Source organism: Athene cunicularia (genome assembly GCF_003259725.1).
Source record: "Athene cunicularia isolate RWA chromosome 2 unlocalized genomic scaffold, athCun1 chr2_part2, whole genome shotgun sequence".
Lineage (NCBI taxonomy): Eukaryota > Metazoa > Chordata > Aves > Strigiformes > Strigidae > Athene > Athene cunicularia.
The window spans coordinates 4,840,853-4,854,562 of record NW_020799096.1 but is presented as its reverse complement, the minus strand read 5'-3'; the positions used below and the strand labels follow the sequence as shown (position 1 = coordinate 4,854,562).

Below are 13,710 nucleotides of genomic sequence, written 5' to 3'. Positions count from 1 at the left end.
TGCAGCTCAGGTGACCAGGGGGAATCAAGCAACTGTAATGTCTCTGTCAGCTGCTGTTTTGTGAATGTATTCTTGTTCAATCCAGCTGATTTAGAAAGGAAGGCTCCTCTTTGAAATGCTGTAAAGTGTGTACTAGCTGAGAATGAAGTTAATGGGAAGGATCTAAGGAGAAACAAAGGTAAAGTCAGAGCAATGGCAGCAGACTTTGAAGGAAATCCTACAGTGACATCTGAAATCTGTTTCCTAGTTTTTGTTCAGTCATAAATCAAGCAAAGTTTTGTTCGGAGGAGGAGTGAGTGAGAGGGCTGTAGGGTTTACATAAAAATGTAAGAAGTAAAGATAAGCTATCAAATTAAGCCCTAAAGACAGGTTTGATGTTAAGTGAAGAAAAAATGCATTTTTGAGTTGGAGGATTAAACTAACTAAAAGTAATGAATTTATTAATTTTTAAGGCACAAGCATTTCATTTAATAGCTTTAGAGAGATTAAAAGCATAGATACTGCCAGTTGTAAATTTTAAATCAAAAGATTAAGAAGTCCGATGACAATACTGTCTCTTAAGTATTTTTCACTGTGTAAAGTTTTTGAGGTGGAATTTCTTTATGATGATTTTGGTGTGTCACTATTTCAGAGTTAGGAAAGAAATGTTTCACATATATTATCTGTATTAAATCCAGAAAGCTGTAGAGTATCTTTCTTTTTTTCTCCCCAGGGAGGTATCGGACTAATCTTATCTTGTAGGAAGTTGCTCTAGGGACCTCAGATATCGGAAAGTAATTGGGATTTGCCACAGGTTATTTTAGTAAACTGAAGTTATCTGCAGCAGATTACTTCTGGGTGGCATATTGAAGTGAACCAAATGACCCCAGAGCAGTATCCAGAGTTGTTGCTTGTCCAGATGACCAATTACCAGCCTACTTTGGGTACCAGCCAGGACTGATGTTGGAAAACAAACAAATCTGCACCCAGATGTTGAAAAGGGATTAATTTGTCTGATGCTACAGGAACAATTGCAGCACTAGGGATTTCTAAAGCTTTGCTGCTTTGTATTGTTTTCCCTGAATATTAGGAAAGCTTAGTTTTGAGCCATTTCAAATAAGCATGTTTTATAAACATGAAATGTAGATTTAATTTTTTTCTTTTGAAAAACAAATTATTTTCATTTAATAGCTACAAAGCAGCCTTGTAAAGCAAGTGATTTTTTTAAAAAAAATTTGTTTTCTTGTTTTCAGATGGCACTGGCTTAAACATCCTGAACTATCTTCTTGACCTCTTTGCTTCAAGGCCTTCTGACTTTCCATATCTTAATCCAAACACACAAGATGAGAATGGAAATACAGTGATGCATGTTGTTTTTCAGAAAGGATTTTCAAAGCAGTCTAAGAGAATAATGGAATCATTGGCAAAATTTGATGTTAACTTTAATATAAAAAACAAATTGGGAAGAGATGTGAGGCATAGAATTAAAAAAAATGACCCACTGCTACTTGCCTGGAATAATGCTGTACTGGAGAAGAAGAAGTATCGACAGGATACAGCAGGGCAGTCGGTTAAAACATCTAAGCCCCTTCCAGCCTCTGAAATTTCACAGCCAAAGAGCACAGGGCGTTCTTCATCTGGGTCCTCATTAAAGGCACCATCTGGCAACACAGTGCATAATGATTTAAAAACCTCATGTTCTGTAAAGACAAAAAAAGATCAGTTGGCAAAGCAGGAAACAGAAAGAATAAATAGCCCCTTAACGCTCCAGGAAAGCCTAGTGCAGGCAATCACAGCTTTAATTCAGCAATTGAAATTGGGTGACCCTCTGAGAAAGGATCATCCTCTGGTACAAAAGCCATCTTCAGCCCAGACTAATTTGAAAGAGGAAAGAAGTAAATCCTCACAACCTTGTGGAAGCATATTTTATCCTGCAGGAAAAGGAGATGATTGGGAGAAAAAGAAGGGAGCAGGGGAATTTAGTTTGGCCCTGCCTAATGAAGAGAAGGAAGAACCAGAGGAAGAGAAGGAGAAGATTCTGGATATTGAGGCGTATGTTCAGGAGTTTGATAACATGACCTGGGAAATAGAGTGCACTCCTGAAATGCTGAAGATGTTGGGCAGCAAAGCTGTGCCTCATTATCTGAAAACTAAAACTATAATGACAATTAAGCAGCTTGGCAATGGGGAATGGACTAGGGGCCTTCAGAAGCCACTGAAACACTTGAAAGCTGATATCCAGCTGTATGAAGCTAAGTTGGGCAAAGGAGCAAGAATGCTATGGGAACTTGCAATTGACTTTTCTCCTCGTTGCAGCGAGAGTGCAGAAAAGATCATGGAGACAGAACAGACAAAAAGTTTTTCAGAAAAATCAGGTAGAGTTTACACAGAAATAATCAGAATTTGGGCCATTGTTCTCGACCACTGCAAGCTGAACCGTGTCTTAGATAATATATGTATTTCCTACAATCGTGGTTTATCCTGCATCTTGAGGAAAAAGCTCAAAGGCATAAATGAAGGACATCAGAACCACAATGTGACAACACAGAAGCGTGTTCCACGTTGTTATGTTGAAGACCCAGAGGCAGAAAAAACAAAAGAACATACCGTACCAGAGTATTTCCCTCCAGCTAGTGCAGCAGAATTAGAATACAATATAATAAAATTTCACAGCTTCAGTACTAACATGGCACTTAACATTATAAACGATGTACATTCTTCTGTTGAATACCCTTTCCGAGTTGGGGAGTTGGAGTACGCAGTAATTGATCTCAATCCAAAGCCCATGGAACCAATCATTTTAATTGGGCGAAGTGGGACAGGGAAGACGACTTGCTGCTTGTATAGGCTTTGGAAGAAATTCTATTCATACTGGGAAAAATCCATCTTGGCAAATAGTCCTCTGCTAGAGAGGCAAACATGGCATCAAAGACAGTGCAGTGAGGTTGAAAAAGCAAGATTAGAGAAGGAAGAGAATGAACTAAAACAGGACAGTGATGATTCCAGTGAGGAGCAGGTGAGCGATGAGCAAGACCAGGACAGTGAGGATGAAAATGTTCCTGCGGGCACAGCTGGTGCAGAAATGAATTCATGTGATGACCATGAAGAGCACCAAATGTGCAGTGCAGAAGCATCCAACAGACTGGAGCACCTGCATCAGATCTTTGTGACAAAAAATCCTGTTTTGTGCCAAGAAGTTCAGAAGAATTTCATTGAACTTAGCAAGTCTTCCAAGGTAACTGGTCACTTCAAGCCTCTGGAGCCAAATGTCCACAAATTACAAGACATTAAAGATGAAAATTTTCCACTGTTCGTCACCTCCAAGCAGTTGTTGCTGTTACTGGATGCATCCATGCCTGACCCATTTTTTCCAAGAAATGAGGATGGAAGCCTTAAAAGAATCATTGTTGGTTGGAGTCCTCAGGAAGACTTGGTTATACCAAATTGGCAAGATGAGGAGGAAGAAGGTAACATTGAAGCAGAACATGATGATGATGAAGGAGCTGCAGATGTGTACTCTAGAGAAAGTGATCCTCGGACTTTTGTGACTTATGACATATTTGCAAATGAAATGTGGCCAAAAATGGTAAAAGGTAAAAGCTTGTACAATCCAGCACTGGTTTGGAAAGAAATAAAATCATTTCTGAAAGGCTCTTTTGAGGCACTGAGTTGCTTTGGGGGTAAACTTACTGAGGAGCAGTACAAAAAGCTAGGCCGAAAGAGATCACCAAACTTCACAGAAGACAGGAGTGAAATCTATCACCTCTTTTGTCTTTACCAGCAGATACGATCACAGAGAGGTTACTTCGATGAAGAAGATTTGCTGTATAATTTATCTCAAAGACTCTCAAAGCTCAGGGAGCTGCCGTGGTCTATCCATGAGTTTTATGGTGATGAGATACAGGATTTCACCCAAGCTGAGCTAGCACTGTTAATGAAATGCGTCAATGACCCTAATGCCATGTTTCTAACTGGTGACACTGCCCAGAGCATAATGAAAGGAGTTGCTTTTCGGTTTAGTGATCTGAGGTCACTGTTTCATTATGCAAGCAAGAACTCCATGAACAAGAAGCAGCGTGTTAGAAAACCAAAAAGGATATATCAGTTGTACCAGAACTACAGGTCCCATTCAGGTACAGTAACAAATTTATTTATGATCTGAGCCTGTGCTCTTCAGACGTCACTAATGATTGCAGTTTTCTACTGGCCGATTCAAAGCATCTTTAAGTGGCCTGTTTTTTTAAGAGATCAGATGGTCAGCTTTTTGTGACATGCAGCTTGTGTTATTTTGACATCTCAACTGGAAAACCAAGAATGAACATTTTTTAAATTGTCGGTTTTGCTTACTGCATGTTTTGAATGTATTTCTTTAATTGAAAACTTAACAAATAATCATACCCATTTCTGTTGTCCCATCCCCAAATCTCTAGAATTTGCAGCATCGGTGTGCTACTTCTGCTTCTCTTACTTGTTTTTCATTTATGACCTTCATTTGGTGAGGATGTTGCTAAGTCGTTGTAGCATGCTTTCTTATTTTTACGGCTCAAAAATGAGGCTCACTCAAAATGGCAAAAACATTAAGTGGACCTTAAAGATTCTCTGTTCTCTGACTCATGTTTTTGTCATCATATTTCCTGATTTCAAAATTCTAGCAAAACCTTTTAAAAGTGTGTTTGAGAGAGAATATGAGACAGTCAGACTGAAGTTTAAAATCTATTTTGCTTATTGCAGGTATTCTCCATTTAGCATCTGGAGTGGTTGATTTGCTTCAGCATTATTTCCCAGAATCTTTTGATCGGCTTCCTAAGGACTGCGGTCTCTTTGATGGACCAAAACCTACAGTCTTGGAGTCCTGCAGTGTTAGTGATCTAGCAATTCTGCTGAGGGGCAACAAAAGGAAAACACAGCCCATTGAATTTGGAGCACATCAGGTTCGTTTTTCTTAGGTATAAAGCTTTTTGCAGATTCTTCCAGCTCTGTTGCTAAATCGCCATTTTATACAGACTGCCCACAACTTTCCTTTTTAAGTCTTTGTGTCGCACTGATAAATTATGCTTTTTAAATTTAGAAACCTTTATTGTGTTGGTTTCTGTTTCTTAATACATGTCTGGCTCTTTATGTTCTTTTCAGCATCAGGTGCTGCCTGTCCCATTCCTTTTGAACTCCAAATTTTCTTATGTCAGATCTACAACTGTCTGCACATACCACACATTTGTCAGTCTTCTAGTGGCAGCTTCGTGATCTTTTTTGTGAGGTGTGCTGGAATGTGTGTGTTAAACATCTGGTTTTGAGAACACTCTTGCATTATTGTGACATGTTTGTATGCTTTCTCTATGCAGCTGTTACCTTTTTTTTTCCCTTCCTAATATGTTCTTTTTATTAATGTATTTTATGACAGGTGGTATTAGTGGCAAATGAAACTGCAAAGGAGAAGATACCTGAGGAACTTAGTTTAGCACTTGTATTGACAGTTTATGAAGCAAAGGGCTTGGAATTTGATGATGTGCTTCTTTACAACTTTTTCACAGATTCAGAGGTATTTAATTCTTATCCATTTTCTGCATTTTTTTCTTAAGTCTTGATTTTACATGTAGTCTAATTAGCTTTCCAGCTGGGGAGGGATTCCCTTTTTTCTCTGAAGATGGGGGGTTTCATCACAGTAGAAAACAGGGCTCACAGGTTTATGAATTGAGACCATCTTCCTCTAGTGCTGCATTTTCCTTCAGGTTGGCTGTTGCAATTTAAGAGAGAACCTTGGGTTCACACAACAATGCATGTACATGCACGCACGCGCACACACGTCTGCTGCAGACCAAGACTACTCCACTAGCTGACAGTGTGTCCCTCCTGGCTGCTCCCTGCTCAGGTCACAGCAGTTGGTGATGGGACGCTGTCACCCTCTCATAGTCTTTACCTTATACTGGAGTTCTGAGTCTCAAAAAAGCACCTTAGACCCACTGATTTGCATCACCACAACATTTTAAAACAATTATGTTTGGAGTCAAATAGTGTGTGTATGTGTTTGGGTGGGGAGGGGATGAGCATACTCTGTACCTATCCACAGCTAAGCTTCAGAAAAATTATTCTGGTCTAGCTCAGGAGTTGTCAGAAAGCTTGGGATGGTCTCACAGTCTATAGCAGAAACCATTGCCCATAGAATGGCCTTGGATAAAGAAAACTTTCTTTCCTGGACGTGTTCTGTTTTGTATCTCTTATGTGCTCCCTTTTCCCCCTTTGTCGTTCTCTGGGGAGCTCAGACCCTGTCTTTCCAGGGTTTCCTATAACTCCAGACCTGGCAGGGGTGCAGTCCTTGAGGCTCCTTGTAAAGAGCTGTCAACCACGGCAACCTCGCTGTTCTTGCTGGAGCATTACTGAGCCCCCCGCCACCCCCAGACAGGCAGTAGGCAGCATCCTTATTGAACATGCCTGCAGAGACTCGAGAATGCCCACGACTGAGTTGCTCTGCAATTAAACATTCAGTGTGAACATCTCTGTTGCAGATGTCCTCTGCCTCCAGCCCTCAAAACAGTGTCTTTTCAGCAGATGAAAACCACAGGAAAACTGAGGGCAGCTTACTGGTGGCTCTTCGTAGAGTTTAGTGGACATTGTATGGTGAGAGCAGAAGGAAGGAAGGAGCTTGGGGTAAAAAGCCTTGTATCTGGCTTACTGAGATTCAAGGACAGGCTGTCGTGGTAGATTTCTCAAAAGTTGATTTGGTTTTGGTGATTCTGTAGTCAGAAAAACAATAAACCATTTATCTGAATTTAGCAGAATCAGTTTAAGGGAGTTGTGTAAAGCATTTTACCTTAGACTAATGTATGTCAAGTCTGGAGAACAGTTTTCAAACAATTCTTCCATTTTCCTGCAAGTCATGCGTAATTGAGTTGACTTGAGCACTTAAACAAGCAGGCAAGAAAGCAGCTTACCCTGAGGTTTTCTAGTTTTGAAAAGCTGAGTCTGTGAACAATTGTAAACACAGCAAATGTGGCTGTGTGCTGTTTGTACTGTGTTGGGTTTTCTTTTTATTGGGATTGAAAAGGAGATTTGAGTCTTGTTTCAAGAAGCAGATTTGGATGAATGTACTGGGTCTGGCTGAACTGGAATTGGTTTTCCCCTATAGCAGCCCTCACGGTGTCAAACCATCACAATGAAGAATCAAAAAGGGAAAAAAAAACTCAAACCCCAAAACCCAGCAAGCTGTTGACCAAACTAATACTATTAGCTGATTGTCAGTTTGTAATCTGAGACAGGCTTAGGAATGTTTTGATTGAAGATTTATTGCAATCTTAACTTCAAAATGCAATTTGCAAGAATGGTTTTCTGTATTTTTCCCCCACAGGGAGACAGTTAACCTGCATCAGGTGGCTTAAAGCTCTCAACTATATAGATTTTTTAAAAAGCTGTTTCAGCCTTATTTTCTGCCAGAAACTTGGCACTCCGTAATCAGCTTTCATTAAATACCAAAAAGGAGAAAAAAATTAACATAACTTCAAATATGCTTACGCTTTTCTGAGTTACTAGTTTTGTGGGGGTTCAAGGAACCTGCAGAATGGCAATGATCGAAAGCTGGCATTTGTTACACGAGAGTGCACACCAACGATCTGTTGCCACACTTAACATATATTTAAGCATGTCTGTGCACATTTGTAGACATTTCTCACATGTCCCTATGTCAGAGTCAAATATTCTCTGACCAGGCTTTTTTAGATATTCCCCATGAATGTTACTTTACTCATCTCTGAGCCTTCTTCTGAGGGGGTGTGTTGGCAGATGCCATTCCACTCCCTGGCTCAGACCAGCACCAGTAATTACTGGTTTTGCACAGTGAGTTTAACACATTCATTTCATGAATGGCCAGCTCCCTTGCCCGGGCACCATGAGAATGAGACTATATGCCTGTATGGAATACTGGTGGGTCCATTTCTGTGGCTTCAACCCTTTTGTTTTGTCCATGGGCTCCACCACATCGTGGTTTACACAAGCACTGGTGATGACTCGCATGCCAAAGATGATGTCCCAAATTTCCCTGTTGTTCATCCACTGCCTTTTCCTGATAAGGTGAATGATATGGTCCCTGTTTGGAAAACTGCCTGGTCGAGGCACCAGCCAAAGGACAGCAGCTGCTTCCCTCTGTTTGTCTGGATCTTCCTTGCTCCAAGTCTCCTTGGTGCTACAGTGACAAGAAAGTTGGTGAGCTGTGGATCAGCTGTTCTGCAACTCGCTGAGCTTGTCAGTCTTGTAGTGTCAAGGAGACTTGGTAGTTGCCCATCCTGACCTACAGGTCAAGACTATCCAGCATGTCTTAGATAGCAGATTTTAGCATGACAGACTGCAACTCATGAGTGTTATCCCACCACCATTTATTTACCTTTCACCTTGCTCCAAGCTGGCAGGGAGCTGCCTCACCCAACAGTCAGCACACCCCCACAGTGAGTCTGCCTGTTGCAGTATTGGGCAAAAACCTTGAGCCTTGTCCATGGTGAGGGTAACCTGATTTCCTCCTTTTCCCCATAGATGGGCCATCCATCTGAAAATTTGTAGTCCACCAAAGAGGTTTTAATGTTTAATATCAAATTCACTTATTCACAATACAGATGTGTTTCCTATTAGTGGTCCGTATATGTTCCACCATCATGAGGCTGGGCATTCCCAGTCCCCAGGAAGCAATATGTAGCTTGAAGCCAGCTCAAGCCAGTTGCATTCTTCCAGGTTTGGGGTTTTTGTTTGCTCAGTTTTTACACACTGTTGGGCTAAGCCATGTATTCGCTTTCCCCCATGTTGGTCTGGGCAGCTCAGGTGGACATTAGTCTCTACTAGTTATTTTAGGGAAAGTTGTTTATTTGGCTTGATGACTGCCTGGGAGAGACATGAGTCTCAAACAGTGGTTACCCTCCAGTCCCACTAGTGGTTAAGATGAAGTTCAGCTTTTTTGATGAAAATTGGTGGCTATTCTTTACATTCTTCCCTGGGATAATTTTTCACACTCATCTCCTCTGAACCTTCTTGAGTTGTGGGGATGCACTGGTCAATCGCAGCATATGACCTTATCTTTTGCATATGTGGGTAGTAGTGATTGCTGTGTACAAGTAAAACTCATTCTTTTGACATTTTAGGCTAGCAAAGAATGGAAGATAATTTCTTCTTATACTCCTGATTTGGATGTGCAAGTAGGAAGCAGACTGCTAATCGAAATGCCTTTAGAGGATGCTACTGGTATGCAGAGAAAAACCCCTTTTAATGTAGAAATGTATAAGGTGAGTTTTTTGTAACATTGGGAGTAGAAAGGATAAACTAAATTCTTATATCTTATAAGTAGGGAAATTTCTTCAATAAATCCTTTCATCCTGTAATTTCATGTCTATTGAGATTGCTTTATCTTTTGGGTAGTTGTTCACATTTGTATAATATAATCTTGATTTTTGAAAGATAAGAGTTTTTTTGCGAATATAATTTGATAAGAACAAAAACTACGTGCTATGGACTTTTAAACATATTTACAGAACAGCTGTGGTTAAAGCAAATAGCAAATCAGCTTGTCAGTATTTATTACTACTGTATTTTGGTTTCAGATCAGTGTCACTATGTTAAAATGAAGGAAACTTCTTATAATCTAGTGAGTCAGATATTTTTGGATTGTATGGTAAAATCGAATAATTATATGTGCAGATGATGAGAAGGAAAATGGACTGTCACACCTGCAGCTGCTAGATTTGCTGTAGCAGTGGTTGCATGCAAATTCACTAAACAATGGCCAGTGTAATTGAAAAAAACCACATACTTAATATTTAGACTTGCTTACTTAAAGAGTTGTTATTCATGCTGTATATATTTGTTGTTTTCTTCTAACTGCAAAGTATGCTTCTTCCTAACAGTGTAGCTCATCTGGCACTTCATTTATTTTATTTTGGTGTGTTGCTTTTTCTTTTCTTTTTGGTTCTGCTTCAGATGCTGAATGGAGAACTAAAGCAACTGTATACTGCCATTACAAGAGCCAGAGTCAATCTTTGGATCTTCGATGAAGACAGTGATAAACGGGCTCCAGCTTTTAAGTATTTCATCAAAAGAGAATTTGTTCAGGTTGTCAAAGCAGATGAAAAGAAAGGTAAAGGTATCCTAAAACTTTCTTAAAAGACTGTCAAACAGGACAGCCTACTCATGCTTTCTTGCTTTTAGGCTGTGTAATAAAGAAGGTTAAATTCCTTCCCTGTAACAGTATGCCTTTGCAAATTTACACTGATTTCAGTGGGTCTTACTTCTTTTGGCTCTAAAGATCAGTTGTATATGTTAATTCATAACTTCATTGCTGATTCATTAGTATAAGTTTTCCTGCTGTTGCAGGAAAAGAGTCAGAGATCACTCAGACAGAACTGATCTAGTAGTTAGTTTATTGAGTTCCAAACAGTAGATTTAAGTATTAAATATTTATTTATTAAGTACAGATGGATTGGTGGTCAATACTATTTACTGCACTTAGTTAGTATGGAATTCTAAAGTTAGTATGGAATACCAAGATTATTGTTTAAGCTTACTATACATGTCTTAAATGTTACATGCATGCAAAAATGTCACTTACCAACTCATTGATGTCTTGTGTCAGGTAAGAGATCTCTCAGCCTTGAGGGGTAACCTTGAGAGGTGTCCTTACTCAAGGGGAGATCACCAGCGCTCAGCCAGCTGCTATGCAGGGAGAGCTCAACGGATCCTGATGGCTGCAGATATTTATAGCATAAAGTGATTGATTAGTAATCAGATTTTTTGCTGTGTTTATACAGTTTCAGCCACTTATCAGCCCAGTCTCCAGCCAGTATAGTTTTTTGGGTTTGGTACTGTGTTCTCATTGATATTCTCACACAATAGGATTAACTTTGGTTAGGCCTACTTGGTGAACACCTGCATGGACCAAAGTTCAGTTAATTCAAACAGGAGGAATGCATCGGTCACACCTTCACCATAGTAAAGGCTGTTCATGGAAAACTGTCACAGCTAAAAGAGATTTATCAAATTAAAGAATTTGGTTTCTGTAAAGACAGTGGATTTACTCAAAGTTTTGTCCAAAAAACAAGCATGATTTGTAAAGATCTTCCAAAACCAAACCCAACATGTTGATTTTCAAGTGCTGATTGAGAGGGATAAAATGTATTTAACTCAATAGTTATTATTACTAGTATGAGCACAAATCATGAAGAGTTTGGAACACTGTGAAATGTTAATGCTTAGTTTTTGTACCTGATAAGTGGTTTCTGTGGTTTATCTGATTTAACATAAAATGATTACCCCTGACCTTCTAGACTTAGATGACAGCATGTTTGCTAAAACTTCAACTCCAGAAGAATGGATTGCACAGGGAGACTACTATGCTAAACATCAGTTCTGGGAGGTAGGAGCATATGTGTATCTGAAATAAGGATTGTTGTCTATTCTGAAACATTTTTTTTCTTTGCATCTGTACAATTATCTCTAAATCTCCAGTTGAACTGAAGCAGTCTATCTTTGTTTGTGGTTAGGTGTCTACAGACTACTTCTAAATGACTAGAAAAAAGTAAGCAGGGAGAGCAAGTCTATTGTCTGTAATCTTAAATTCACTACTTAGAAATTTGCAATCCAGTGAGGGAAGAACATTTTAATGAGCACAAACAAAAGGTGGTTGGAAAAAACAATAATTAGCAACAACCAGAATTGACTGGAATTAGTGAATCTAAACCACATGCTTGACGATATTACATATTACTGTAGGAAAATGAAAACATTTCTTGGAAGTATATTGATTTGGATGATGATCTCATAGTCCTTTTATGGGTTTTTTGGACAGTAATAAGGGATGGATATAAAATGCACATTAAGGAGCAGCATGTGAGAACCAAGGGAGCACTAAGAAAACTGCAGAAGGAGTAGCAAAATGATGGTTTGATTCCCTTCCTATTTAAAGAACATGGGGATTTTATACTTCTATTTTCTGAATTGATAGTTAATTTCTAATTGATAGTTAATCCAGATATGATATGACAGTTAACAGAATGGAAACAAAACCCAGCCAGATGACAATACCAATGAATTATTCTCAAGGAATTAAGAGCTATCTCTAGATCAACTGCCTTTGTCTTGACATTTTACCAGACATCAACTGGGAATATCATACAGCAGACACAAACAGGTCCAGGAAATTTATTGAAGGCAACTTCTTGATACAGGTACGAAGGGAGCTGTCTAGGAAAGGTGCCCTCCTAGATTTGTTGTTTGTAAGCAGAGAGGGACTCGTGGGCAAAGTGGTGATTGGTGGTGTCTTGGTCATGGTGACCACAAAGTAGTTGAGGTTCAAATTGTTAGCGATAGGAGAATAACTGCCAGCAACACTTTGACCCTGGATATGGGGAGATCAGACTTTGGGCTGCTGAGGGAGCTAGTTAGTCCCCTGGGAATCTGCTTTTGAGGATCTTGGGGTCCATGAATGCTGGTCACTTTTTAAGAGCCTCTTAATCTCTTACAAGCACAGGAGCAGGCAATTCCCAAGTGTCAGAAGTCAAGCAAGTGGGGCAGAAGGTTCGCTTGGCTGAGCAGGGATCTTTTAGAATATAGGCAGAAGAGGAAAGTGTATGGATATTGAAAGCAAGGACAGGTGACACGGAAGGACTACAGAGATACTGTATGCCACTGTAGGGAGAAAATCTGTGCTGACAAAGCTTGATTATTCAAGCTGGCTAGCACTGTGAAGGACAACAAAAAAGAGCTTTATTAAATATGTTAAAGCAAAAGGAGGATTGAGATAACATCAGTCCACTACTTGATGAGGTCAGTCACCTCACAAACAGGGACATAGACAAAGCAGAGATGTTTAATGCCTTCTTTACCTCTATCTTTAACATTGATGATGGGCCCTGGAGCCCTGTGTTGGGAGACTGTGACTGCAGGGATGATAAACTCTCAGCTGACTCTGAACTTGTTTGAGACTTGCCACACCAGTTGGATGTGTGTAAGTCTGTGAGGCCTGATGGGATTCAATTCAGGGTGCTGCAAGAGCAGGCTGATTTTATCGCGGGACTTCTCTCCATTATTTTTCAATGGTCTTGGGAGTGTGCAGAGGTCCCAGTTGACTGGAGCCTGGCATGTGTTGTCCCAGTTTTCAAGAAGGGTACAAAGGAAGGCCCTGATAATTACATGCCTTTTAGTCTCACTTTAGTACCTGGTAGAATTATAGAGAAGGCTATTCTAGGAATTTTTGAAACACACTTGGGATGATGCAGTCACTGGGCATAGCCAGCACAGGTTCATGAGGGGAGAGTCCTGCTTAACCAACTTAATTTCTTTTTATGACAAGGTCAGTTCACCAAGGGAAGCCAGTAGATGTGGTTTTGGATTTTAGCAGAGCTTTTGATACTGTCTCTCACAGTATCCTTCTTAACAAAATGTCCAGCACACAGCTAAACAAGTCCTTAATGTGTTGGGTGAGCAATTGGCTGACAGGTTAGGCTCAAAGAATTATTGTAAATGGGATTATATCAGTGGGGTTCCCCAAGGCTCAGTTCTAGGTCCTGTGTTCTTTAGTGTTTTTATAATTAATCTAGATGCAGGAGTTGAACATACATTAAGTAAGTTTGCTGACAGTACCAAACTAGGAGAAGCTGTGAACTCTCTCAAGGGTAGAGAGGCCTTACAGAGAGATCTGGATAGACTAGAGAGCTGGGCGATCACCAACAGTATGAAATTTAACAAGAGCAAGTGCTGGATCTGCACTTG

The 13,710-nt window shown here is 39.9% G+C and overlaps 1 protein-coding gene across 2 annotated transcripts in view; it reads left to right on the top strand.

Annotated features, from left to right (window-relative positions):
• Positions 1–13,710, top strand: part of TRANK1 (tetratricopeptide repeat and ankyrin repeat containing 1) — a 46,394-nt gene that overhangs the window by 19,309 nt on the left and 13,375 nt on the right. For both annotated transcript variants that reach the window (XM_026843884.1, XM_026843883.1), the window contains exons 13-18: positions 1,233–4,112; positions 4,711–4,910; positions 5,378–5,515; positions 9,093–9,233; positions 9,925–10,081; positions 11,268–11,356. In XM_026843884.1, coding sequence (XP_026699685.1) covers positions 1,233–4,112; positions 4,711–4,910; positions 5,378–5,515; positions 9,093–9,233; positions 9,925–10,081; positions 11,268–11,356 — 3,605 coding nt within the window. The remainder of the gene's footprint in view (positions 1–1,232; positions 4,113–4,710; positions 4,911–5,377; positions 5,516–9,092; positions 9,234–9,924; positions 10,082–11,267; positions 11,357–13,710) is intronic.